Raw genomic sequence first — 23762 nt, forward strand, 5'->3', positions numbered from 1 at the left:
GATTGATGGGGGACGCAGATATCCATCTGACCCATAGCCCAACCCTCATCACACAGTGAGCCTACGAGAGTGTGCTTTGGAAAAGGATTTTCCAAATCATGAAGATCACCCTTGAAGAAGCAAAGAGCAGGCTGGGAATGTGGCTTATAGGTGGAGTGCTTACCTAGCATGAATGAAGCCCTGGGTTCCATTCCTCCGTACCATATAAATAGAAGGAGCTGTGGCCCATGTGGTAAAGTGCCAGCCTTGAGCAAAAGAAGCTCAGAGACAGTGTCCAGGCCTGGAGTTCAAGCTCCAGGACTGGCAAAAAGAAAAAAAAAAACAAAGGGCATCTGTCATTTACAGGGAAATGGATAGACCTAGAACAAATCATATAAAGTGAGGTAAGCCAAGTTCAGAGAGACAAATGGCACATGTTTTCTCTCATATGTGGAAACTAATATTATATAGGACTCTAGACTCACACACAGTAAGACCAAAGGAGGATATTTTGGTTTTATTTTGTTGTTTTTTTTTGCCAGTCCTGGGGCTTGAACTCAGGGCCTGAGCACTGTCCCTGGCTTCTTTTTGCTTAAGGCTAGCACTCTGCCACTTGAGCCACAGCGCCACTTCTGGCCATTTTCTGTATATGTGGTGCTGAGGAATCGAACCCAGGGACTCATGTATACGAGGCAAGCACTCTTGCCACTAGGCCATATCCCCAGCCCTCTTTGCCATTTTTCTATCTTCTCTTGTGAAGTCTCTCTCTTTAGCTCCTTTGCCCATTTCCTAATAGGTTTATATGTGGTGCTGAGGAGTTGAACCCAGGGCTTCATGTATATGAGGTGAGCACCTTACCACTAGGCCATATTCCCAACCCCACCAAAGGAGGATATTTTTAGGAGAGAAACACAAAAGCACAAGGCCTATGTGCCTCTGATCACACAAAATAGTTACCGAAATTAACTCCAGGAAATGGAAATGAGCCTTTTTTTGGGTTGTTTTTGCTATTTTTTCTTTTTGTCTTGTTTGTTCATTTATCTATCTTTGTGAGCACAAAGGAATCACAGAAATGGAGGAACAGAGGGTGAACAAATGCAGCAGTGGGACTCACTAGACATGATGTGGTAAATGAACTCTACAACTTGTGGGTGGGGATGGGAGGGAAAAACCAGGAGAGAGTGAGGGAAAGGATGACATTGTCCAAAAAAAGTGCACTCTTTGCCTGACTTATGTAACTATAACCCCTTTGTACATCATGTTTATAATAACAATATTTTTTAAAAAAAAGAAGCAAAGAGGGCTAGGAATATGGCCTAGTGGTAGAGTGCTCGCCTCGTATACATGAAGCCTTGGGTTCCATTCCTCAGCACCACATATATGGAAAAAGCCGGAAGTGGCGCTGTGGCTCAAGTGGCAGAGTGCTAGCCTTGAGCAAAAAAGAAGCCAGGGACAGTGCTCAGGCCCTGAGTTCAAGCCCCAGGACTGGTAAACAAAACCAAAACCAAACAAAAAGAAGCAAAGGGCAGAATCCTGTGGAAACAGATTGTAAGCAGAGGAAAGGTCAGAGGTGAGGCTGAAGAAAGCGCCATCCAGATAGCAGGATGAGGGAGAAGAGGCCCAAAGCTCCCGCACAGTACTGCAGTGGAGAATGATGGAGGAAGGGTCTGGAGAGTGGGTTGGTGGGCTCACCAATCCTGCACCCTCCAGTGAGGAGGAGGAGGAGGAAGAGGAGAAGGAGAAAGCCGCAGCTGCATACGGGTGGCTCATGCTTATGATCCTAGCTACTTGGGAGATGGAGAACTGAGGATCAAGATTTAAAGGCCAGCATGACAGTGAACGTTATAGCACTCACATCTCCAATCACCTGGCAAAAAGCCAGAAGCAGAGCTGCGGCTCAAGTGGTAGAGTGCCAGCCTTGAGTAAAAAAGCTGAGAGACAGCGACCAGGACCTGAGTCGTGTAATCTCCCAAACCAGCATTGAGACAGAGAGAGAGAGAGAGAGAGAGAGAGAGAGAGAGAGAGAGAGAGAGAGAGAGAGAGAGAGAGAGAGAGACAGAGACAGAGAGAGACAGAGAGAGACAGAGAGAGACAGAGAAATATGACAGATGTGACTGTCATGTACGAGTTCCCCTGGCTGGAATTCATTATTCTTACAGTGGTCTTTTCTCTAACTTGACTGAGTGATAGAAATCCACTTTTTGACTTTAGAAAAGCAAGCCACATTTTTCAGTGCCTGAATTGCTCCTGGCTTCTCTTTCTCTTCCCAGCTGGGGGCATTTAGAGGCCCAATCCTCCCCCTTCTGCATCGGCTGAGTGAGAATAATGAATCCTGGCTAACGTGATGAGGATGAATAGGGTCCAGGCTTTAATAAAATGCAATCCCGGCAAAAATAAATAAATAAATAAAATAAATGAAGGCTGGGAGGCCATTACACATTCTCTATAAGATCTATCAGGATTGATATCCACTTCCTGAGGCCAAATAGATGATTCACATCAGAGGGAGAGAATGAATACTAACGATGTCCCCTAGTTGAATGGACCTTGAAATCCTACCTTCCCTCCCTTTATTGCTTGAACCTCTGTCAAAGGGTTCACCAGCATTTTTTTGGATGCTTCTGGTGATGGGGTGTTCACAATCTCTCATTGCATCCTTGGGAAGTTTTGCTCTGACCCTTCAGTATTTCTACCTAAATAGAGGTAAATTCTCATTTTTTTTTTTTGTAGAGACCATCATTGGAACAGTTTTGGGGCTCAGAGTGAAACAGACTTTTTTTTTTTAAGCACGCTACCACTTTAAGCCACAATGTCACTTCAGCCATATCTTTGGACAAGTCCTTCCTGAATCAGTCAGAGTTGTTTTCTTAGGTTCCAAACAGAATGCTTCATTCTGGCGCAGAGCATTCCAGATCACAGATCCCTCCATCTCCTCCCTCTTTCTAGAACCCAGGACTCCAATAATGTGGCCATTGATCATCTGACTTACTCTAAACCCACTGGTGTGCAGAAACCCTCACCTTTTAGGGGCAGAGACTCATTCCTCTGTGCAAAGAATTTCTTGGACAACAGACTGTATGCACTGAGTGTGTGCACTTATTACCTGCTCAGTGGGAGCAGCCTCCAAGCCCTCCTCCCTCCTCAGGCACCATCTTTAATGCATGAGAACGAGCCCTTTGAAGTGCTGGAAGTACGCTATTTCCACAGGGAAAGAATGGGAAGATGATGGGTAAAATCCTGCCACTTCTCCTTCTCCACCTACCCATTTCCTGAAGGCCACACAGCAGCCAGCCATTTTGAACCAGAACCTTCACTCGGCCCTGGCCATGATCGAGGCATTTGCACGTGAACTTAGAGAGGACAGAGGTTTTTGTTTTTGCCAGTCCTGGGCCTTGAACTCAGAGCCTGAGCACTGTCCCTGGCTTCTTTTTGTTCAAGGCTAGCACTCTCCCACTTGAGCCACAGCACCACTTCTGGGTTTTCCTGTATATGTGGTGCTGAGGAATCGAACCCAGGGCTTCGTGCATAAGAGGCAAGCACTCTACTACTGGGCCATATTCCCAGCCCCGAGGACAGAGTGTTTGATCCTTTCCTTCTTGATCCTCTCGAGGATCTGTCTTAAAATCTTCCCTTTTACTGATGCTGCAGAAGAGATACACACAGAAGGGGTACCCAGCAGAGCAGGCAGTGGCATAAAAATATTTTTTGTTTTCTGGCACTAGGGCTTGAACCCAGGGCCCAGGTGCTGCCCCATAGCTGTTTCCACTCAAGGCTGGTGCTCTACCACTTGAGCCACAGCTCCACTTCCACGGCAATGCTCTTTTTCTTTTCTCACATCTGGCCCTCCAAGCATCGGTGTTAGAAATGCTGGATCTCAAATGGATCATTGGACAGGATCCATTTCTAACTCAGATAACCATTTCTAACTCAGCCTCAATGGATGGATCAGGGCTGGGCCCCTTCCCCTGACCCAGAGCTGGTTTCCTGACCAGGCTGCTTTCAAAATGTGATCCTCAGATCTCAGTCTTCTAAGAAGCTGGGGTTATAGGCATGAGCCACAGGCACCTAGTTTTAAGTCTTGAAAGGATACAATGATAGAAATGGCAACCTGATGAGCGGATGTCAGGGACATGGATTGGGTCTCTGGGGTGTGAGGGTGACTAGAAGGTGGCAAGTCACTGTGGTGACCAAAGAATGGCTGTACTGGTGTTCACACAGAACTGAACACAATCGTACCAACGTGGACTTCCTGGGCGTCACCGCTGGGGTGAGGCTGGGTGAAGGGGACACAGGACCTCTCTGAACTGCCTGCAGCTTCCTGCCAATCTGTAATCGTCTCCAAATAAAAAGCGAAAGGAAAAGAAAACCACCTGAAACATGAACAGGAGATGGCAGTGGTGTGGCTGTGATCTAGTGAGAAGCACTCTTCACAGCAAAACAGCCTTCAAGCCTTGTTCTGAGGTTTGGTTTGGTTTCTTGCCAGGAGCTGGCTTTTCTGAGTTGTCCTCGCACACAGAGGTCTCCTTTGCTTTTTTGCTTTTCTTGGTGGTGCTAGGAATGAAACTTAGGATCTCACACTTGCTAGGCAGGTGCACTACCCCTTCAGGTCAGTCCCTGACTGCTCCCTCCCTTTTTTTTTTTTTTTTTTTTGCCAGTCCTGGAGCTTGAACTCAGGGCCTGAGCACTGTCCCTGGTTTCTTTTTGCTCCAGGCTAGCACTCTGCCACTTGAGCCACAGCACCACTATGTATGTGGTCCTGGGGAATCGAACCCAGGGCTTCCATGTATATGAGGCAAGCACTTTTGCCACTAGGCCATATTCCCAGCCCCCTTGACCCCTTTTGTGTTGGTGATTTTCAAGGTAGGGTCTAGCATGATGCCGGGGGCTGGCCAGGGCTATGATCCTCTTTTATTTACCTGGAGATGCCAGGCACGTGCCATGGTGCGCAGCCAGCGTGCTTTCTCTGTAGCAGGGAGGGCAAGTGTGTGATACCAAGCGCAGACCCTGAGTCAGACGGAGTGTTATGAACTTTCATCCCTGGACTGGCCTTGACCCTCGACGCTTCCATCTCTACCTCTCAAGTAGCCGTGATCACAAGTTTGTGCCACAGCACCAGGCTAGGCCTGTTTATTCCTGAAGGGCCTTGCATTCCCGAATACAAACCAGAATTTTTTTTTTTTTTATCATACTACATGGCACAGCTATGACACCCTGCTATCTAAAGGTAGTAATAACACAGGCATGGTGGAGAAGGCCCTTCATTTCAGAGCTGAGGAAACAGATGCAGGACACACAAGAGGTTGAACAAAGTCACCCAGCAGTAGATGGCAGAAGCAGGCCCCCGGGGTGAGGCTACTGCCTTGCCCTGAGCCCCTCCATCGCAGGTCACACCAACCAACCTCCTCTCAGGGGCCATCATGCTCATCTAGAGCTCCCTCAGAAGGTCAGCTCCGCAAAGCAACAGCCAGAGAGGGAAGGGATCCACGGCAGGGCGTCTCTTTTAATTGCCTATTCACGCAGACAGATTGTCTTTTCTTATTGGGAGCTAAACTCGGAGATGTGTCCCTTCCCAGAGCCCCAGCTCCCTGCCCACCTCATGAGCTAAAGTGCAGTGTAATTGTGACTTCTATTTTTTCCTCCCAAGCAGGAAGTTCAAAATCTGCTGGGTTATATTTAAAAGGGGGGTGGGGAGAGGCGAAGGAAATAAATAGGATTCTACTAGTTTCTGCCAGGGCCTGTTCAGAATGCAGGCGTTGCTGTATTCAAGGCCTCGGCTGGGAGGAAGGGAGGTGACATTACATTTCATCGAGGGGAGAGCTTTCCGGACAGGTTTTGGGGTGTTGCGTAGATGTCTACATGGCGGCAAAGGATGTGTGAGCTCCATGCTGACTGCACGTGGTACTGCAGTTAGATTCTGTGGGCCTCCTCCTTCCTGTACTCAACAGGAAACAGCCAGACTGAGAGCTGAGTGGTAGAACGAGACCCGATGTGGTCTTCTGGGACCCTGAGACTTAAGGACATGCCTTGAGACTCTTATGTCAAGAGAGCCAAACATTCCTGAGTTTATATAGAAAGGAAAACAGTTGAACGTGACTTTCAGAGATTTTATTATCCATCCATCTATCCATCATCTACCTACCTAGCTATCTATTTAATCTACCTACCTACCTACCTACCTACCTACCTACCTCTCTACCTACCTACTGGTGCTGGTCCTTGAACTCAGGGCCTGGGTACTGTTCATGATCTTTTATTTTTTTTTCCCCCTTAAGGCTGGTCCTGTACCATTTGAGCCAGATTCAGTGGAGGCTTTTCTTTTCTTTGGTGGTTAATTGGGGATGAGTCTTATGAACTTTCCAGCCTTGGTTGGCTTCAAACTGAGATCCTCAGATCTCAGTGCCCTGCAAACTTTCTTTGCTTTTAAAACATTTTGCTCCACACGGAGCTTGGCACAAGAATTGCAAATGAACTCGGTTTTGAGGCAAGTCTTCCCCACATCCCTTGGGATGAGTTAGTAAAGGCCTGGAGAATCACAAACCATCATGGGAATTGCTATTGTAGAAAGTTCTAGAAACAAAGGGCAAACTCATTAACCTTCCTTTTCTTGTATGAATTGTCAATTTCTCCTTCCATTGTTCAGTCTTAGAAGCTGGGCAATGCCTTCTTTCTGCTATTAACAGTGCAGGGCCCATACAAAATACCTCCTTTAATGCCTCTGACAACCCTATTAGCCCGTTAAATGCAAGCATTCAAATGAAGAAATTAGATGCGTTGTCCAGTGTCTCACAATCAGTCAGGGGCAGAACCAGGTGGGGGGAGGGAGGGGACTCAGAAGCTTGAGGAGAGGGACCTGGGAACAGGGCTGCCAGACTTGGGGGTGCCTGTGTGTGTGTTGGGGGGGTGGTGGTCAGAAGAGGAGTTTGACATGGTGGGAGGCGAATACTTGTGTGTCCTTCCTGGGTGACTCAAAGTGACAAGTACCCGCGTGGGTGGGTGGAGAAGATGAGTGGCAAACTGAAGAGAGAGGCCCCAGGGCCGGTGGAATTTCCTCCAGGACCTATTATCCACATAGCCTGGGGAGAGGGGGGTCTACTTTGATACAAGGGTTTTTTTTTTTTTTTTTTTTTTTGGCCAGTCCTGGGCCTTGGACTCAGGGCCTGAGCACTGTCCCTGGCTTCTTCCCGCTCAAGGCTAGCACTCTGCCACTTGAGCCACAGCGCTGCTTCTGGCCATTTTCTGTATATGTGGTGCTGGGGAATCGAACCTAGGGCCTCGTGTATCCGAGGCAGGCACTCTTTTTTTTTTTTTTTTTTTGGCCAGTCCTGGGCCTTGGACTCAGGGCCTGAGCACTGTCCCTGGCTTCTTCCCGCTCAAGGCTAGCACTCTGCCACTTGAGCCACAGCGCCGCTTCTGGCCGTTTTCTGTATATGTGGTGCTGGGGAATCGAACCTAGGGCCTCGTGTATCCGAGGCAGGCACTCTTGCCACTAGGCTATATCCCCAGCCCGATACAAGGGTTTTGACAACCCGCCCCTGCTGTCCCACCCCCCCCCCCCCCCCCCGGCCTAAGCTGGAGGAACACTTTTTGCCTGGGGCTTTACATCAAAAAAGCAATGTAATGTGGGATCCAAAAAAAAAGCAGAATCACAAATCAGAGAAGCAAACTCAGAATACCCGGGTTTCAGGGGTCCCCCGACTTCCACTTAGCTCTGCCTCACGTGGGGCTGTGTGTCCTTCCTGGTGCCCGCTCAGGTGGGCACACCCCACCTGCTCCCCGTGGTGGGTGGGATTCTCCTCTGAGGAGAACAACCGCTATTCAGGTATGTGAAGAGGATGATCTTGGGGCGGGGGAGGGGAGAGCTCCAAAGCCAAGAGGGGGCGCCTTTGGGTGAATTCCCAAACCCATTGCTTGTGGGGGAGGGGCACTGCAGATGGAAAGAGGGAGGTAGAGGAGCGCCTCCGGAGGTCGAGGGCTCTGGGGGAGCTCCATGGAGGCCTGGCTGACAAAGCTGTCCGATCACCTAAATAAATGGTGGACATAAAAGCTCACCCTTTGCTTTCCTAAGAAGCATGAGTCACACGGCTGGCTTTCCCCAAGGCTATGCTGGGAGGTACACAGTCAGAAATAAATAGACCCTCTGTCCTCTGCGACCCACTCAGGGGGCTGGCCTCTGGCTCTAGGTTGTTTTGGGGGCTTCTTCTTTAGAAGAAATCAGCCAGGACTGCTAGGAGGGGTGTGAGCTGGTCCTGGGAGGTGGGTGAGCTCAGCTCTTTGCCAGCCATCGCTTGTCCAGACGTCCCCCCTGCTCCCCTCCCCGAAGCAGAAAGGCCTTTACTGTCTTGCTTCTGGTAAGGTGTTGAGGATTAGGGGCATTCATTCCTCCCTTGGCCTAGGTGGGTTCTAGGTCAGGGAAGGAATCCAAACAGACCCACTGGGGCCTCAGTTTGACCTCGGTGCTAATGGCAGCCAAGCCGAAGCTACTGCCCCTCCCTGGACCTTCAGAACCCCATAGCAGGATGCTGCCTCCATCCAGTAGCCTCCATGCTGGTCTTGGTGGGGACACACCATTTCAGATGACCTGGCTTTCTTCATCTCCCACCGACTCCCCCAAAGCATCATGGATGCATTCAAGGGGCACCTTTTCGCTTTCAGGTGCGGTTTCCCCACAGCTGGTTAACAGGCATCACTGCAGCGGCTCAGGTGGCTGCATCCGATGGCGAGGAACCCAGTCCATCACCCAGCGGGGTGTGCAGGCCCCAGAGCCTCGTCATTCCTGTCCACTGCCAGCAACACGAGCCTCTGTCTTCTGTCTAGTGTCTTCATTCTCCAGGGCCACACCCACCCACCCTTCCTTCCTTCCTTCCTTCCTTCTTTCCTCCCTCTCTCCCTCCCTTTCTTTCTTTTCCTTCCTCCTCTCTTTTTCTTCTTATTTTTGTACCTCTATTGAAACTTAAACTCAGGGCCTTTTACTCCCACTTGGCTTTTTTGCTTAAGGCTGGTGCTTTACCAGCTGAGCCACACCTCCAATTCCAGCTTTTTGCTGGTTCATTGGAGATAAGAGTCTCCTAGGCTTTCTTACCCCAGCTAGCTTTGGACCAGTATCCTCAGATCTCAGGCTCCTGATTAGCTAGGATGACAGGGGTGAGACCCCAGCATGCAGCTTCCAGGTTCTTAATGAAGGGGTGTGTTCAGGCCTAAGATCTTCACTGCAAATCACACCAACACTGCAACACTTGGGAAAATTATTTCTTTTAATGACAGAGAAAGCACACCAAACTGTAAGAGGCCCTGGGTGGGAGTTGCCAACACACAGATCAAATGCTTGGAAGGCCCCAAGCTAGCAGGAGACATTCACGGAGAAGTCGGCTGAGGTTGGCAAGTGTGGGGGAGGGGGAGGCCATCCAATCCACACAGAGTCTCTGAAGACGCTGGCGACAGGCAGGCTACATGCTATGTGTCTGTAACTCGGCCTCCTCCCGCAGTGGTAGCTTTCCTCCTTGGACAGTGGGCTGGGGGAGGGAGGTGTGCAGATGCCCACGTGGAAGAGGCCACGTGGATCCACATCTCAGAGGAGACTCCAGACTCTAGGGCTTGACACCAGTCCTCCCAGCGAGAGCTAGGAAGGTATAGGGTCTGGTACAACTTCCCAAAGGCATGCTAGGAAATAAAGAGTTACCAACCAAACCTTGTCTTCTCACAGAGTAAAAAGTCTTTCTCCTGCTTTTCACAGACTGTATCTAGGTTTCAAGTGAAAAGGCAGGAAGGAAAACAGAAAAAAAAAAAAGGCTGCCAACTCAGGAATTATTTGGAATATTGTGGCACTTCACCAATCTCTTTTGCTTATATATATAATATATAATATATAATATATGGCAGAGCAAAGAGAGCCCTGTCAATAAAAGCTTTCATTATAGATAACCCTGTGCTGTACACCGCAGAATACACAAAGTCTCCTTCCTATCATACATATTTTGCTTTAAAAATATTCTAACGCGATCATCTTCTCTGGCTAGTAACAAATTATTCACATCTTCTGAGAATACTGAGAAAACTCTGGGATTAATAGGAAATTCTGACGTGCTCTCCCCTCCCCTCCCCCCCTCAGAATCCGCTATGCACACATTCTGTAAAAGCATCCAAAAGTCATTCCTAATTAGGAAAAGAAAAGGAATACATTTGTTTTTCCCAAATGCACCTTTACCAAGAAGTGATGGAACATTTGGATCTTGGCAAAAGAAATTAAAAAAAAAATGAAGCACAAACTTAACAATCGTCCAAGTTCGGCCCCATGCAAATGTGTGTTTGATTATTTAGGGTGCTTTCTTCACACCCCAATGAGCATGCAAATTGTTTTCAACTATTGGATAAGAGATAATTATTGGCAGTGCACCTCTTTTGTATAACTGTGATTGCTAAGGCAGGATTATTTCATCTTGAATATCAGCAGGAATTTGTCGGATGTATGTCTACTACATAGATGGACCCGTGACTTGATGGTTTAAAAAAACAACCAAACACAAAATAACCTCAAAAAAACCCCACAGATTTCTAAACACAATTCAGTTGAAAATGAACCATGAAGCTTTTAGAAACACCTTTTAGACTACAAGACTGCCCTGTGTCTTTTGTTGCTGTTGTTCTATTATGAATATTTTAAAAAGTTCCCACCCCTAAAAATTGGCCAAAGGATTTCCTCCTTATGGGTAAGCGCCTGGCCAATTAACTCCCAGGACTGACTGACACTTGCACAATTGAAGTCACCAAACCAGTCATGGGTCCTGGGACTCTCTTCCGGGTCCTCAGTCTCTCCAATGGTCACCTGGGGACTTTTGGGCCTCGGTCCACCGGTTGGATGGTGACCCCTCAGCCGAGCATGTCCCTGAACCTAGATGCTTCCTATTGGAGTTGGTTTGACTGTCCAGTGTCGACTTCAAGCGCTGGACTCAGTTTCTGCAGACAAAAATGTCCTTGACCTTGTGCAGGAGCCCCTGGGAGCCGAGTTTGCTGATCCGAGAGATGCTGAGGCAGTAGAGGCAGCTCCTCGGCCCACCTCCCGAAACAGATGCCAAGGAGGGATTGCCACTGGTGTGACGCCAACGTGGCAGGAGAATGGGACGGCGTTCCCAGGAAGCATCCGCCAGGCTGGGCGTCTCATACCACGGAGCCTTTGGAGGAGGACAGGTGGATGGACTGAATCCTGATGGCCAACGTCCTCTGCAAGTCCTGGAGCACATCCTGGCCCGTCCCTTCTCCGTTCTTGTCGTAGAGGAGCTGTTTGAACGCTTCGTTCTCGATGAGGACCATCATGTTTTTGAGGAAGTAACCTTCACAGTACGAGGAGAGCTCGGTGACTCCAAGGAACTGCGGAGAGGGGAGGATGGTGATGCTTCTGAGGTAATGATGGGGGTGGGGGAGCACAGGGGATACTGACTCCCCACCATGGCTGTCTCCCCTCCCACAATCACTTAGGTCTGGCTTTGAAGCTCCCCCATCAAAGGGCTGGCGTTCATGCTTCCACTCTTTGGCTGCGGGTGAGTCAGCTTGCATCTCTGAGCCTCAGTTTCCCAAGCTGCAGAATGAGGGTGGGGGTGGGCCTACCATTTGGGGACATGAATGCACCATAACCGTGTGGCCTCTGAGAGGCCGAGATTGGGGGGGGGCGTGTCCTATAATGGCCCTAGTACACATACATGCATGGGACCCTGGATTTGGGAGGGGGGATCTTAGCAATGCTTCCATTTCCGCACCCCCCCCCCCACAACCTCCACAGGAACCCTGCTCTGTGAGTCACAGAGTTCAAGGCCCCATTCTCCAAGTGGGGAAACCGAGGCTCATAGCTGCCCATCTCCGGTTCTGTGGACAGAGGCTCCCCTCTAGTACACATGATACATGCTTTGTAGGTAAGTGTCACTCTGTACAAGTTAGTCTAAGTGAAGAGTAATGGGCATAATCATACTTACATTCATAGTATTTGGCAATATTAGATGGCGACTACATGCCAGCTACTCATCTATCTCCACATGAATAATTCCTGAGTCAAATAGCTCTGGAATTCTACAGGCCTCTGGGTCAAATTTGGCCTACCATTTGTTTTTGTGAATAAAATTTTATTAGAGCATAACCATGGTGTTGGCATATTATGTACTACAGCTTCTGCACTACAGGGGGAGAATGAATAGGTCTAAAAGCAATTTTAAGGCCTGCAAAGTGGAAAATAATTTTTCTGGCCATTTATAGGTTTCCTGATCCTTGCCCTAGATGGTAATTCTTTTTCCAAGGGTAGAACCAAGTCTTGCTAATAACCCACCCTCTTTAGCCTTTTTTTTTTTTTTTTTTTTTGGACAGCACTCCTGGGGTTTGAACTCAGAGCCTTCCACTTGCTAGACAAGCACTCTATTTTCTGAGCCATGGACCACTTCCCTGCCCCCAGCCTGCTAATTTCCTATTAGGTTCTGATGAATACATCTTAATCAATAATGGCTGGTCCATAAGTGCTAGGCATCCCTGGTTCCCCAAATATATGTCCTTTTCATCCTGGGATACAGTTAAGCTTACTGAATTGGCTGAGGTTCAATCAGATAAACCAGCTCATCCTTCTTTGTTTTCTTATTTTTTGGTGCTGGTACTAGGGCTTGATCTCAAGGCCTGGATATTATTATCCCTTAGCTTTTTCTCTCAAGGCTGGCATTCTATCACGTGAACCACAGCTTCGCTTCCGGCTTTTTTGCTGGTTAATTGTAGATAAGAGTCTCATGGACTTCCCTGCCCGGGCTGACTTTGTTTGTTTGTTTGTTTGTTTGCCAGTCCTGGAGCTTGGACTCAGGGCCTAAGCACTGTCCCTGGCTTCTTTTTGCTCAAGGCTAGCACTCTACCACTTGAGCCACAGCGCCACTTCTGGCTTCTTCTGTGTATGTGGTGCTGGGGTATTGAACCCAAGGCTTCATGTATGGGAGGCAAGCACTCTACCACTAGGCCAGATTCCCAGCCCTCCCAGGCTGACTTTGAACTGGTATCCTCAGCTTTTTGAGTAGCTAAGATTACAGGTGTGAGACACCAGCACCTGACTGTGAATGCTGTTCATCTTAAGGTCAGAAATACGAACAGATTTTCCACAATGAGCACGTTGCTCACATCGGGCAGCCCTGAGGGGCTGTGGGAACAGGATTCGGGGACACCACCGCACCAGTTTATGCAAAGAGAGGAAAATCTGTTTAAAACAAATTCCTGGTCTTGACTGTTTCATGGTTTCTTCCTAGCAACCTCTAATCCCTCTGGGTTTAGCTCATGAAACAAAATGAAATGGCACCTGGGAACGCTATTTTGTATCTCTTCTTCCTTCTCCCATTTGTGACCAAACTGGCTAGAATCAGCATGTACAGATGGGGCTGGGGGGTGGGGGGGAATGTCACCGGAGCATTGCAACTAACACAGGTGTCTGGGCTCCCAGGGGAATGCTGGGGACACCGACCACTCTCTACTGTGAAATGCCCCTCCCAGGCCAGGCTGAGCCAGAGGAGTGCTCCACTGGGCATGGCAGGTCTAAGAGGCCTTTGAGCTTCTGGGTCCCTACTCTGCCTGTATTCTGGAGGGTGGGACTGTGGATCTGAGCAGGCAGCAGACCTGGCAAAGAAAGCTCAAGCATGCACCCAGGCTGGAGACATGGAGAGGCCCTCCTTGGGGGTGGTAGGGCCGTGGCAGGGGCAGGCTCACCTTGGCATGGTTGTAAATATCCACACAGTTGTCAGTATTGATGCTCTTTGCACAGATAATCTCGCAGTGTCGCTGCAGGGCCTCCAGCTGGAAAAACTTGGCAGCGGACAGGAGCTAAAACCGAACAAAGCACCTGTGAGAAGCTGGGAGACCAAAGGCAGGGAGGTAACAGGCATGGAGGAGTAGCGGTGAGAAAACTCCCTCTCCACAGAGCAGTGTGTGCAGTGAGGGTCAGGAAACAAAGTGCTGGAACTGAACTCACTGGGGTTTGGACTCAGGGTCTTAATACTTGCTAGGCAGGTGCTCTACCCCTTGAGCCACACTCGTAGCTCTTTCTACTTTCTGCATAGGGTGACACTTTTTGTGTGGGCTTATCTGGACTGTGATCCTCCTATTTGTGCTTTCTGCCTAGCTGAGACACGAAGGGTAAATTACTGCTTTGTTAATTAAGACGGAGGTCTCACAAACTTGCCACGGCTGGTTTTGAACCACCGACCGAGTAGCCAGGATGATATGCTTGAGTCCTCCAGAGAAATGTCTTCTACTTGGGAGAATCAGGGAGGGAGGGAAGGAGGAGGACCACCAGCCCCAAATCTCCACTCAAAGGCAACCCAGAGTGGGTCCCCCCCCACCCCACAAAGCTGCTGATGCAGCAGTTTATGGAGCTGTCACTCATTCATCCAATGGGAGCCGGGACAGCCAATACCGTGGTGAGCTCCTTACCTCCATGATCTCATTGTTTTTAATAAGAAGCGACTCTGGGCCACCGTAGTAGAGATACTGCATGACCAGCTAGCAGGAAGAGAGGTCACAGTGAGCACGGTCTGTCCCACAACTGTCTCCACTGTAGAGCTTCACCCACTTCTGTATGGGGCCATTTCCTGTTAGTGCCTGGACCCTTGCCTGGGGTTTCCAGCTCCCCTTCCTTCCCCCCAGCTCCATGTCCACCCCACGATGGGTTTCTCCATGGGTGGATGCCGGCTCTGGGATAGCTTCCTGCCTCCGGTTGCACCAGGCCTCGTGGGTGGCATGGCCTCAGTGGCCTGCACCCGTGGTAAAATGAGTTTACTCCAGGCAGGTGCTGGTGGCTCACGCCTGTTATCCTAACCACGCAGATGGCTGAGATCTCAGGATCCTGGTTCAAAGCCAGACCAGGCAGGAAAATCCATGAGACTCTTATCGCCAATTAACCACCAAAAAGCCAGAAGTGGAGCTGTGGCTCAAGTAATAGAGAGCTAGTGTTGAGCAAAAAAAAAGCAAACAGCACCCAGGCCCTGAGTTCAAGCCCCAGGATTAGGACACACACAGATACGCACAAATCAATGATACCTCCCATCCCAACACGTGCTTGTTAGAAAGGCCAAACCAATAATAATAATAATAATAATAATAATAACAAACATAATAACCATACCAGCCCCAACCTGGGCTTACCATTCACACTAGCACACTATCTTATTTATTCAAGGTCAAGCCATGGCCTGGGAGGCTGCTTGTCAGCAGGGGGCAATCTTGAGGCTCATGGCCACTTGCAGTTGCTGCCACACAAGGGGTGAACTGATCCCTTATTAGGCCCAAGGGCCTTGTGATGGAGTTGTTTGTCTTGGCAGCTGCTAACAGCCCAGAGCAGGGGTCTGAATGGCGGGCACTCACACCCTGGAAGAGGCCAGGTGTAGCCCCAGCAATCTTGGGATGTTGAACAGCCTGGGGGTGGGTGGCTGGTGGTGTTGGGAGGAACCCCAGCACAGCTCCATTGACTCAAACCTGTCTGGCAGTGTGGAAATGGTATAAACAGGTCCCCCTCGGAGCCTCCCTGTGGGTCCTTTCCTGCTTTGGTCCAAGCCACAAATGAGGCTTTTCTCCTTTTACAGGAAGGGGCGGGCACATGGCTCAGTCCCCAAGGACTTGTAAATCTGCCCTCTTTCCCATTCTGGAGACTTGTGGCTAACGTAGCCACAGTCCAAAGCAATCGTTGATCTGGGGATTCCTTTCCTGCACCGGTCTCCTTCACCAGTCTGCTTGACAAACATCCACCCAGGGCCTTCTCTGAGCCAAGTCCTTATTAAAGCAACCTCCACCTCCACAATTATCCCAGGCTTTAATGGTCCAAGGGCCCTCTGGAGAGCACTGGGGCAAGACGTGTGGTTTCCTGCTCAGGCTCCGCATACTAATGGGCCTGAGGATTCTCTCTGCAGGGCTGGGGGACTTTGGGGAGGGCCCAGGTGGAGGGAGGAAGGGAAGAGAACAGGCCTGGCTTCACACTCAGCGGTGTAAGTGCTGTCCTTTAACTCTTTCGAGCCTGGAGCCCTGCCATGTCAGGCACAGCTTCACTTCTGGCCCCTTGGTGGTGAACTGGAGAGAACAGTCTCCCAGGCTGGCTTGCCTGGGCTGATTTCGAATCATGCTCCTCAGAGCTCAACCTCCTGAGTAGTTAGGGATTGCAGGCGTGAGCCACTGATGCCTGGCCCACTTCCTCCTCAGTTTTCCCACCCTCAGTTTCCCTGGTCTGAACCCCGTCAGCACAGGACGGTCTTACTCCACCTAGAGAATGCTGTAATCTGCTGTGGGGCTGGGGGCTGGAATGGAGGGGCACACTGAGCAGGAGCCCCGTGTGCTAGAGGGCTGGTGGGTCTTTGTGGGGGTTCCTCAGGTGGGCCCCCCCGCCCCCACGGCTGAGGCTTGGAGGTGGTCACATGTTCCCTGCACTCCGCCAGCACAGTGTTGCCAGTCACCCGAGGGCTCACCTGAAAGATGGGGTACTTCACGTAACCGATCTCTATGCAGGTGCTGTCGTTGGTGGGCTTGCTGGAGAGGAGAGCTTTGAACCTGAGCGAGACACCAAGGGAGCAGATTCACTCTCTTCCTGTTCGCACTGTCACATCCTTTCTCAACCCGGAGACTGGCTGACAATGGCCGCCCTCTAAAACCCATCCACCGCTCAGCACCATCCCCGTGCTGCCCTCTTCTTGCCTGAGCTCGGCCCTGCCGGCCTGGCTTGGCTGGGTGAGGCCAGGATCTCCCGGTGGTTCCCGTGTCTGGCTGCTCCAGCCTGTCCGCCCGGGTCTGACGGAGTCACACAGTGGGCATGTAATAAACTGCCTACCTGAGGGTTTCCCCAATGTGCCTGGGAGCCTTGTCTTGCCCTTCGCTTTAAAAGTTCAAATATATGTATATATGATTCCAATTTATCTTTTAGTTTAATTTATTTTTTATTATTTGGTCCTGAGGAGTCAAACTCTGGGCCTCATGCAGGCTAAGACTACACTCTACCATGAAGCCACATTCCCATCCCAAGTCCTGCCTTTTCAATGTAATTTTCTGCTCATCCACTAAGCTGTCAGGTTCCCGAGGTAGGTGCCTTGTCAGAACCTTGGGGGAGGAAGCCAAGCTGTGCATTTTGTGTTATTTTTTAATTTTTATTTTATTTTTCAGTGCCAGTACCAGAGTTTGAACTCAGGGCCTGGACACTGTCCCTCAGCTTTGTTGATCAAGGCTGGGACTCTACTACTGAGCCACAGCTCCACTTGCAGTTTTTTTGCTGGTTGATTGGATATAACTTCCAGTGTGCTGGCTGGCTTTTGTTTGAACTGTGACCCTCAGATCTCAGCCTCCTGAATAGTTAGGATTAAAGGTGTGAGTCACCAGCACCTCGACTGGGTCTTTTGCTTTAAACCTTTCATTTTGAAGCAGTAATAAATCCACAGAAGGGAGCATGGAAGACCCAGTTTCCCCCTCCCCCAGCACTCCCCAAAGCTGACATCTTACTCTGCCATGGTATCTTTACCCAAACTAAGAAATAGATACTAGATACTGCTATGCCATTATTAATTTACCATACAAGGTCCTGAACTCAGGGCTTCCTGCTTGCTAGGCAGCTCTCTCTATCTTGAACCTTTCTGATTTTAGTAAAACATAGAATTTCATACTTTTTTCCTGGGTTGGCCTCAGGCTGTGCCCCTCCTACTATATGGCTCTTATGAGCTGAGATGACAGATATGAGCTCATCTGTTGTCTGCCTCATTGGTTCTACCTTTTGCCTGAGCTAGCACTGAACTACAATCCTGATCTCTTATCTCCCAGGTAGCTGGACTCACAGGCTAGCACACAGCTTTGGCACTCTATTGACCCAATTTCTCTACCACACACCAATCAAGAACCATCCAGGAATGCTTTCCTGTGATGGCAAAGCAGACGTCTTGGGTTTGTATTTGGTTTTGGAAGTACCAGAGATGTTAGGTCTGGGACGTCAGGATGCTGGATACAGATTCTTTGAGCCATCTTGGGAAGGCTTTTGTGTCTGCATCCCTGTGTCCTGTCCCTGCATCCTCCCTTCCTCTCCAAGGCCACACGCTTCCTCCTCAGACCAGCATCCTCTGCCCTTCTGGTTCACCACCGTGGACTTGACACTCGGACAGAACTGACAGGTCTCTTGTCAACCGCCAGGTCTTTGCAGGAGCTCAGCAGAGCTAGTAGGGAGGGTAAGGCGTTTCTATTTCCACATGGTACTGCTTAGTCCACAGTTAGGGAGAAGAAGCTCAGGGTTTATGTATTTTAGCATCTTATGGCAAAATCTATTCTCTAACACTCAGAGAGCAGGCCTCTCAAGGCTACCACGTAAGGCGTCTCAGGTTGGTTCAATGCACGAGGGCACATAAAATCCTTGTTCTGTTCACAAAGCCCTCGGCATGGGGCTTTATTTGCTCAGAAAAAGGAGGGTGTGCCTCATTCCAGGTTGCAGGAAGGGGTACCTTGGTACCCCTTGATTTTGATAAGCTGTTCTGCCAGTTGAGTGCAGACAGCACCAACATCGAACTTCAAAGAGCAAGGCATAGCAACAGGCACGGCAAAGCGCGGCACTTACCGTGGAGAGGCCGTAAACAACAGCACTTTGTGAGCATAAAACGGTCTTCCTTCCACCAGGAACGTGACGTCGGACATTTCTTTATTGTTAAGAAAATGCGGATCTAGAAGAGGGAAGGGGAAAAGGGCTGGCTTTAGTGGAAAGCAGGGTGATATTTGGATCCCTTCTTGTGGAAGACACAAGGGAGGGCAGCGAGAAAAACTGAGGCCAAGAGTGATTCTTGGGCTAGTAGAGAAGCAAACAGGACAGGGTGCAATGGAGACCACACCCACCGGCGACCACACCCACCTGCTAAATACCGTAGCTTCTCTATGGGCACCTAGGTCAGGCTGTGTTAAAAGGACTTTTACATCCTGCATGAAAGGCGAACACTGCCCACCATACCCTCCCTCCTGCTCGCCAATGTCCTGCCTCCTGTCCACAGACCTGGTTTAGAAGAGCTGTCTCTCTACCCTGTGTATGCTCAGTGATAGGAAACCTAAGTCCTTCTTTCCTAGCGTCAGCGACAAGAGGAGCCTGTCCCCTCTCCACCTCATCTCTTACAGCGACAAAGATAATGGAACCACCAAGCACTTACAGAGTTTCAACTTAGGGCAAGGACCAGCAGGGACCACAATATCCTCGCTGTGCAGTGGAGGAAACTGAGGCACAGAGGTTGGAGTGACCTCTCCAGGCCAGCATTGGAATCTGGGCATTCAGATACCGTGGGCTGCCTGAACAAAGGCGAGGCTCTTCCGGGTCACCTTTCATTTTAGCTTTGTGGACCCTGAGCTTGCAAGGGAGTAGCTTGGGGTATCTGCCAGCCCTTCCCCATTGCAGTTCCTGGTCTCTACCCAGCAAGGACCTCCTCTGGGCACTCTCTGCCAGAGCTGGCCTTTCTGATTATTCCCAGATGTCAGCACCCATCCTTCTGTCTAACTAATGCCCCACCACACCTGCTCATGTAGGGCGACACCGTTCCAGATGCATGCTTTGTGCCCACACCCAGTTCTCCATTCTCTGTCACAATCCTTGCTCAGGCAGAGGAATCACACTTTTCCCCTGTGCCATACTGCTGGTGGAACCGGAGATAGGCCACAGGACTTGCCTCCTAGGGCTCTCAGGAACCGGAGGTCAAGTTCATGGTCACAGGTGGCTGGCTTGGTGCAGTGTCCGAGAAGGATCAGGTATGCGCCTGCTTGCTCTTATGAGTGTGTGTGTGTGTGTGTGTGTGTGTGTGTGTGTGTGTGTATGTGTGTCGTTTTTCTCTTCTAGGTCCCTATAGAAGGATTTCCATTAGCAAGACATAGTTGGCCTCTCACTCTCCCCAGTTCCTCCCTCCCCAGGGAGGAAGGAAGGGTGTTTCAGGGACCACTTGGTGGATGGGTGGGAGCCACTACACCCTGCCTGGCCTTTGAGCAGTATCCTCTGTCTGGGTCACTCACGGGCCTGGGGCCTGGGCAGTGTCCACAGTCTGTGACTTGAGGAAAAACCCTGCTTGATCCAGTGGTAGAGCTCTGGCTAGTGTTCCTGTCTATAGTCCCCCAGATTTATTCCCCAAAGTCATTTATCACCCAATAAGGGGGATCTTCTAATCACCACCCGTACAGATTTCTTATTGGCCCTCCAAAGCCCTCCCCTCTCTGCCCTGTGACTGCTTCCTCCTGGTCCCTGCGTGGCCAGCAGTGGGAGGTCACCCAGAACCACTCACCCAGGCGAGAGGTCTGCTTCCGCTTGATCTCCGTGAGCTTGGGGATGGGGTAGGGCCCGTAGCAGTGCGTGAAGATGACGCACAGCTGCTGGCTGATCACCTCGTTCTGCGGAGGAGGAAAAAGTGGAGCTGAGTTCCTGTGGGCCGTGGAAGGTCACAGCCAAGTGGTGTCCCATTTGTAGTGTCTTATTTGTGGTGGGTCAGCTTTGCTGAATACTTAGATTCACAATGATATGTGCAATGAGAGTCACCTGGTCTAGCCCTGGCTGCTTACTAATCACCGGGAAGCAGATTGTTGTAGCTCACAAATTAGTTGTTGTTTCTTTCTTTTTCACATCTCAAATTGACTTTTATCAGTAATCTCAAAACGCAGAACAGCTAATTGTCTTGAAATACACAGCAGGAAATCCCTTTGGTCCCCGGTGCTCCCCTAACGAGCCAAATGCTGGATTCAGCTTTCTTCTGACTTAGATTCTAGGGCTCATGTATTTCTGAATGCGGAAGTAATTAGTCCAGTCACTTCTCAAGAAAAATAAAGGGTGAGGAGCAAACTCTAGCTGCCCGTCACTACCTAAGGAGCTGTTCAGATGGACCTTGATTCCCCCTTCTCACTCAGAGCTGGTTCTATGCATCCCCTTCTAAACATCAGTGCGCAGGAGAAGGTTGGCTCCTCGCAGCTTCCACGGCTTTTCATTGGGCAGAGGGGGCTGACACAAAAGGCGAAAGCAGTGGGGAGGGAGAGGCTAGAAAAATAGGAGGATTATCTATGTGGCAGTGAGTCTATGAGTCCAAGTAGTGTTTGATGAATGAAGGCAAGCAAGAGGGCAAAGACTGCTATAAACACACACTTGTCCTGCACCGGTGTTTACCCCGAGGCTGACAAATGAGGGGCTTGGAGCAAACTGCCTCTGCAAGTGAATCGCATCTGCAAAGGTTCTGCATTCATGCTGTGCATTCCTGGATGGTTTAAGGGCCGCACTGTGCAGAATGGTGCCATAGTTTGAATCTGAATGCTCCCCCCTTCCCCAGGCTCATGCGTTGGTCACTTGGTTCCCAACTTATGGTTTTGGGAGGTGGTAGAAGCCTTTGGAAGTAGGTAGAGCCTGTGGAGAAAGAAGGTTATGAATGGCTCGCCTTCAAAGATCATCACGGCTGGCAGCTTCCCGTCTGCTATGAGCTGAGCTAGTTTGCTCTATCACATACTGTAGCCATGAGGTGCTGACTTAGGACGCGCCCAGAAACAATGAAGACCTGTCTGTGACCATCAGCCACAATAAGTCCTCCCTTCTTCCCGCCCTTAAAGTGTACAGGTCCTTTCTCACAGCAGTGAAAAGTTGGGGATGTCTTCTATGTTTGCTTAGTAGTTGCCATTTTGTCCACAGATAATTACATAAGGAGACTGGGGCATTTGTTGGAGGCCTCACAGTCAGTGAATGGGCTGGCTAGTGTGGTGCTTCTGTTCTGCACATGCTCACTTGCTTTCCCACTTTGGGCCATGAAGAATAATCCTGAGGCCTTAGGGGGGTCCCACAGCCTTGGACTTCTTTGCGGCCAGCTCATGATCTAAATAAAGTAAACCTCTTTCCTTTATAAGCTAACTCCACCTTAGATCTTCCATTACAGCCCTGGGTAACAGACTAAGACACCAATAGAATTAAGGATGTTCAATGTTATTTATAAAAGGAGACCTTAGGAGCTGGAGAGAAGAAACCAGCTTGGTGTGTGTGTGGGGGGGGGGGGGAGGCGTTCCTAGCAATGGCGGAGATGTGTTCACTGGGCTTTATTTTGCTGCCTATGTTCCATTCCTGATGATGAAAATCAGTGACTCAGAAATGCCAAAGGGCATAGAAAAAGAATACCATATTCCAAACCTGTTCTCTACCCAATATGCCAGGGGGTGGCAGCCTGGCAGAGAAGAAACCTCTAGGTAATAGCTGCGGCACTCAGCCAACATGACAGGCAAAATGTGCCTTCTACAGTCCACTTACAGAGGAGGTCTGTAGGGTGTGCACACACGTGGAAGGGTGGTCTGTGTGGTGGTCCACGTGTGGAAGGTGATCTGTGTGGTCTACCTGAGGAGGGTGACCTATGTAGTCCACGTGGGGCAGGTGATCTCTGTGGTCCATGTGTGAAGGTGATCTGTATGGTGCACACATGGAAGGTGGCCTGTGTTGGTCTATGTGTGGCCATGTGTAGTCCATGTGTGGAAAGCAGCCTGTGTGACTCAAGGGTGGTAATCTGTATAATCCACATGGAGAAGGTGGTCTGTCTGGTCTATATGTAGTGGATGGTTATGTATGGTCCACATCTGGTGGTCTGTATGGTCCACACATGGAAGACAGGCTGTATGTTCCCTGTGTGGAAGGCAGTTGGTGTGGTTCCTGTGTGGCAGTCTCTATGGTCTACATGTGGTAGTATGCATGGTTCATATGTAGAAGGTGGTTTGTGCGATCCCTTGTCTGAATCTGGGGAAGGCAGTTTAAATGGTCTGGCCTGTCGATCTTACATTTGTGGGGTCCGGTTCAGAGAAATATTTCCTATGTAAAGAGCTGCTTGAGTCAAACCAGGGCTAGATGCAAAATGAAGCCTGTTATCAGGAGCCAGGGGAGTGGTAGCCCTTGGGTGGCTGACCGGGGCTCAGGGACTAGGTATGCTGTGTTTCTAGGCCCAGTGGTCATGATCTGGGAACTTGTCTGTCATACTTTAGAGTTTACTTAAACCAAAGGCTTGGTTTTCTAAGTACCCATGATGCCTCAGAAAGTTCTGAAACTCCAACTATAGCCTAAAGAGAAGAACAGACAAGCCCAAACAACCGAAGGAACACAGACCCAGTGAGGCCTTTCCTCAGATGGTTTCTTAGGTGATTTCGGGTGAAAGCCTTTTATTCATTTATTTTTAAATCATAGGGGAAGGAGGTGTTCGGCTTTGAAATGCTCCCAGCAGGCTTCACTTTTAATGGAGTCACTGAAGCTCATTATCTTAGGGCTGATGCACCTGCTCCCGTGTCTGGTGTTTGTTGGTGGCCTGGACACTGGCACAAATGCAGCTTGAAATGGGTCTGAGGACACCGGGTTGTGGCTGGACGCTAATGAGAGCACCTAATGAGATGGGCTTTGTACTGGAGGCCAAGCGTTCTGAGAGGCTCTGAAAGCCATGTTTCAGTGTCCTCACTGGGGGGGCCTCTCCTGCCGTGGGCATGGGCAGCTCTGAACCCCTTCTATACCCACAGCGGGAAGCCATAAGCCAGCTCAGGAGGGAAGCCTATGTATGCTGCCTCATAGGACAGATTTTCTTATGACTTTACAAGTTTCACAAAGCCCATTCTCAGAAGGGGGGGTGGTGTTTGGCAAAGAAGTAAAGAGAGCTGGCACTGGAGTTCGAACATGGCTATGGATGTCATACCAGCTATGTATGTCTTTGGGGGTAGATGATTCACCCTCTCTGTGCCTCGGTTTCCCTATCTGTTAAATGGGGGTGGGGGCGCGGTGCAAAGAAATGGGATTTCCTTCAGAAGTGGTGTGT

At 49.8% G+C, this 23762-nt stretch overlaps 1 protein-coding gene across 1 annotated transcript in view; it reads right to left on the minus strand.

Moving 5' to 3' along the window:
- Nucleotides 1-9212: 9212 nt before the first annotated feature.
- Abtb3 (ankyrin repeat and BTB domain containing 3) overlaps nt 9213-23762 on the minus strand; it is a 197753-nt gene continuing 183203 nt past the window's right edge. Inside the window, exons 12-17 of the mRNA XM_048356479.1 lie at nt 20241-20346; nt 18551-18653; nt 16434-16515; nt 14413-14481; nt 13690-13803; nt 9213-11340 (exon numbers count right to left, since the gene is read on the minus strand). Of these exons, the coding sequence (XP_048212436.1) occupies nt 11131-11340; nt 13690-13803; nt 14413-14481; nt 16434-16515; nt 18551-18653; nt 20241-20346 (684 nt within the window). The 3' untranslated portion in view covers nt 9213-11130. The remainder of the gene's footprint in view (nt 11341-13689; nt 13804-14412; nt 14482-16433; nt 16516-18550; nt 18654-20240; nt 20347-23762) is intronic.

This window comes from Perognathus longimembris, chromosome 1 (genome assembly GCF_023159225.1).
Source record: "Perognathus longimembris pacificus isolate PPM17 chromosome 1, ASM2315922v1, whole genome shotgun sequence".
Taxonomy (NCBI): domain Eukaryota; kingdom Metazoa; phylum Chordata; class Mammalia; order Rodentia; family Heteromyidae; genus Perognathus; species Perognathus longimembris.